Source organism: Bison bison, unplaced genomic scaffold, assembly GCF_000754665.1.
Source record: "Bison bison bison isolate TAMUID 2011002044 unplaced genomic scaffold, Bison_UMD1.0 scf7180017863486, whole genome shotgun sequence".
NCBI classification, from domain to species: domain Eukaryota; kingdom Metazoa; phylum Chordata; class Mammalia; order Artiodactyla; family Bovidae; genus Bison; species Bison bison.
The window spans coordinates 14,959-17,184 of record NW_011494058.1 but is presented as its reverse complement, the minus strand read 5'-3'; the positions used below and the strand labels follow the sequence as shown (position 1 = coordinate 17,184).

The window sequence follows — 2,226 nt, the reverse complement described above, 5'->3', positions numbered from 1 at the left end:
TGTATATTCATCCTTTTTTTTAAGAAATGAGGATATAATTTCAACCAACTCAACTTAGAGTTGAGGTTATAGACATCTCATGATGTCAGCAAGTATCTTCCATATTTAGTTTAAATGGTATTCAATTTGAAAGAGTCAAGAGAAAACACTCATCAGAAACACTAAAGGAAATTGAGAGGGAGATGCAAAAAACAAGCCACACAGTTTTAAAAATTAATTGTATGCTATATGTTCACACACATGAACTGTCCAGAAGTTCACATGCTTTTGTATTTTTTAAGTATATCTACTTTAAAAAGAGAGGGGGAAAAGAAAGAAAGAATCAGAAAAAGGCAACCTTTCAACATTAAAAAAACCCATAAATCTCAGATTCTAATTTAGACCAACATTGTAATGGCATCATTAAAGAAGTAACAACTATCACTGTATTTTTTCTTAATTTTGAGTTGCTATGTTAAGAAGAATCATCCTAATTCCTTTTCTACCACAATAGATACATGTGGAAGAAACTGAACCACCTGAATATGGACGCATTTGAACATATTCATGGATGAATATGTTGCACTACGTGTAAGTTATCCCTTCATATTTCAAGGATATGATGCCTTGTTCAGGTTTTCAGGCTTATATTTTCTTAGAGATCAGCCTTTAAGTTTTGGGCTTGATTCTCCTCATCTGAATTATTAGAGATGAAACAAAGAACTTCATGGGGGAGGTTCTCATCTTCCTAGCAGTTGGGTTAAGCAGGAAAGGTGGGTTTAAGAAAGGAGTCAGGTTAGCAGTAGCACTGACCAAAATTTGCTCAGAATCAACACTGCCAGAACACAAGCTTCAGGTCTCACATATTAATTGATTTTTTAAAAATCTGTAATCCTTCTTAAACAGATATTTTTCTAGTCTCTCAAAGTAGAGCTGCACATTTAACTCAATTCTAAATTAAAACAACTGGAGAGATTCTATTCCCATATAGGTCATTACAAAGTATTGAGTAGAGTTCCCAGTGCTATACAGTAGGTTCGTATTAGTTATCTATTTTACAGTAGTGTGTATATGTCAATCTCAATCTCCTAATTTATCCTTCACCCTCCCATATACCTCATTTGTTTTCTACATCTGTGACTCTATTTGTAAGTCAACTATACTCCAATAAAAATTAATTGTAAAAAACTGGGGAGTATAAATAAATTTAAATATTCAGTTCCTTAAGATCCTTATTTGTTTGAATTCTATGTTTTAAAAAACATACTCACCACATGCAATTGACAGGTAAACTTGAGAATCTGGTGTCTGATGTAGGATGCGAAATGGAGCTACTTTTGCAGTAGAGTCTAAGACTGAATCAAGAGTCCCAACCAAAAGTCCTGTTGTAATAAAGAGACTGTTGAAACAAGGATCTTACAAGAGATAAAATCAATATTGCTTCACATGAATAACAACCAATGGATTTTTTTAAAATTTCTAACTCAAAGCTTCTTTACAGAGATTTTTCTTAAAGAAAAAAGTACAATCGGGATGAAGAGATTACAGTGTTCCAGTGTCAGGAGTGCTTTAAAAATTATCTTTCAATAAAATAATATGTCAGATTCATTTGTCTAAACCTCATGATATATTTGTAGCACTTATTTACCTCCTTTACAAGGTTATGTATAAAGCAGATAAGAATGTAGATTCTAGTACCAGAAATTTCCTAGGTTTGAATCCTAGTACTAACTTGTGTCAACTTGACCCAGTTGTACTTACCTTTTCTTCATTCTCATTTGTAAAATAAGGGGGTAAAACTGGAGCCTACCACAAAAGGTTGTTGGAAAGATAAAATGAGTTATTATTACACATAAAACACTTAGCACAATGTTAGCACATAGTAAAAGACTCAATGTTAGCTATTGAAGAAAAACAATGGATTTTAACAAGATAAAAATCTTGATTAATTAAAATGCTTAAAGGGGATTTTTTTCTTTTTAACATTTAATTCCTCAATTTCAAATTCAAGGTTTTGATTATTTAGCTTCAATTTAATTATTTGATATTTCCTACTCCTCCTAGAATAAGTTTCCTGTTTTCCTAATTTCTCCCTTAAAGTCTTTGCATAGCAAGTCTGGGGTTCCCTGGTGGCTCAGTAGTAAAAAATCCACCGGCCAATGCAGGAGACCTCAGTTTTATCCCTGGTCCCGGAAGAGTCCACATACTATGGAGCATCTAAGCTTGTGAGACAACAATTAAGCCAGT

The 2,226-nt window shown here is 33.0% G+C and overlaps 1 protein-coding gene across 1 annotated transcript in view; it reads right to left on the bottom strand.

The window, feature by feature from the left end:
* TBC1D8B (TBC1 domain family, member 8B (with GRAM domain)) overlaps positions 1 to 1,394 on the bottom strand; it is a gene marked incomplete at both ends in the record, with an annotated part of 9,767 nt that extends 8,373 nt beyond the window's left edge. Inside the window, one exon of the mRNA XM_010833386.1 lies at positions 1,251 to 1,394. Within this exon, the coding sequence (XP_010831688.1) occupies positions 1,251 to 1,394 (144 nt within the window). The remainder of the gene's footprint in view (positions 1 to 1,250) is intronic.
* Between the last annotated feature and the right edge of the window lie 832 nt (positions 1,395 to 2,226).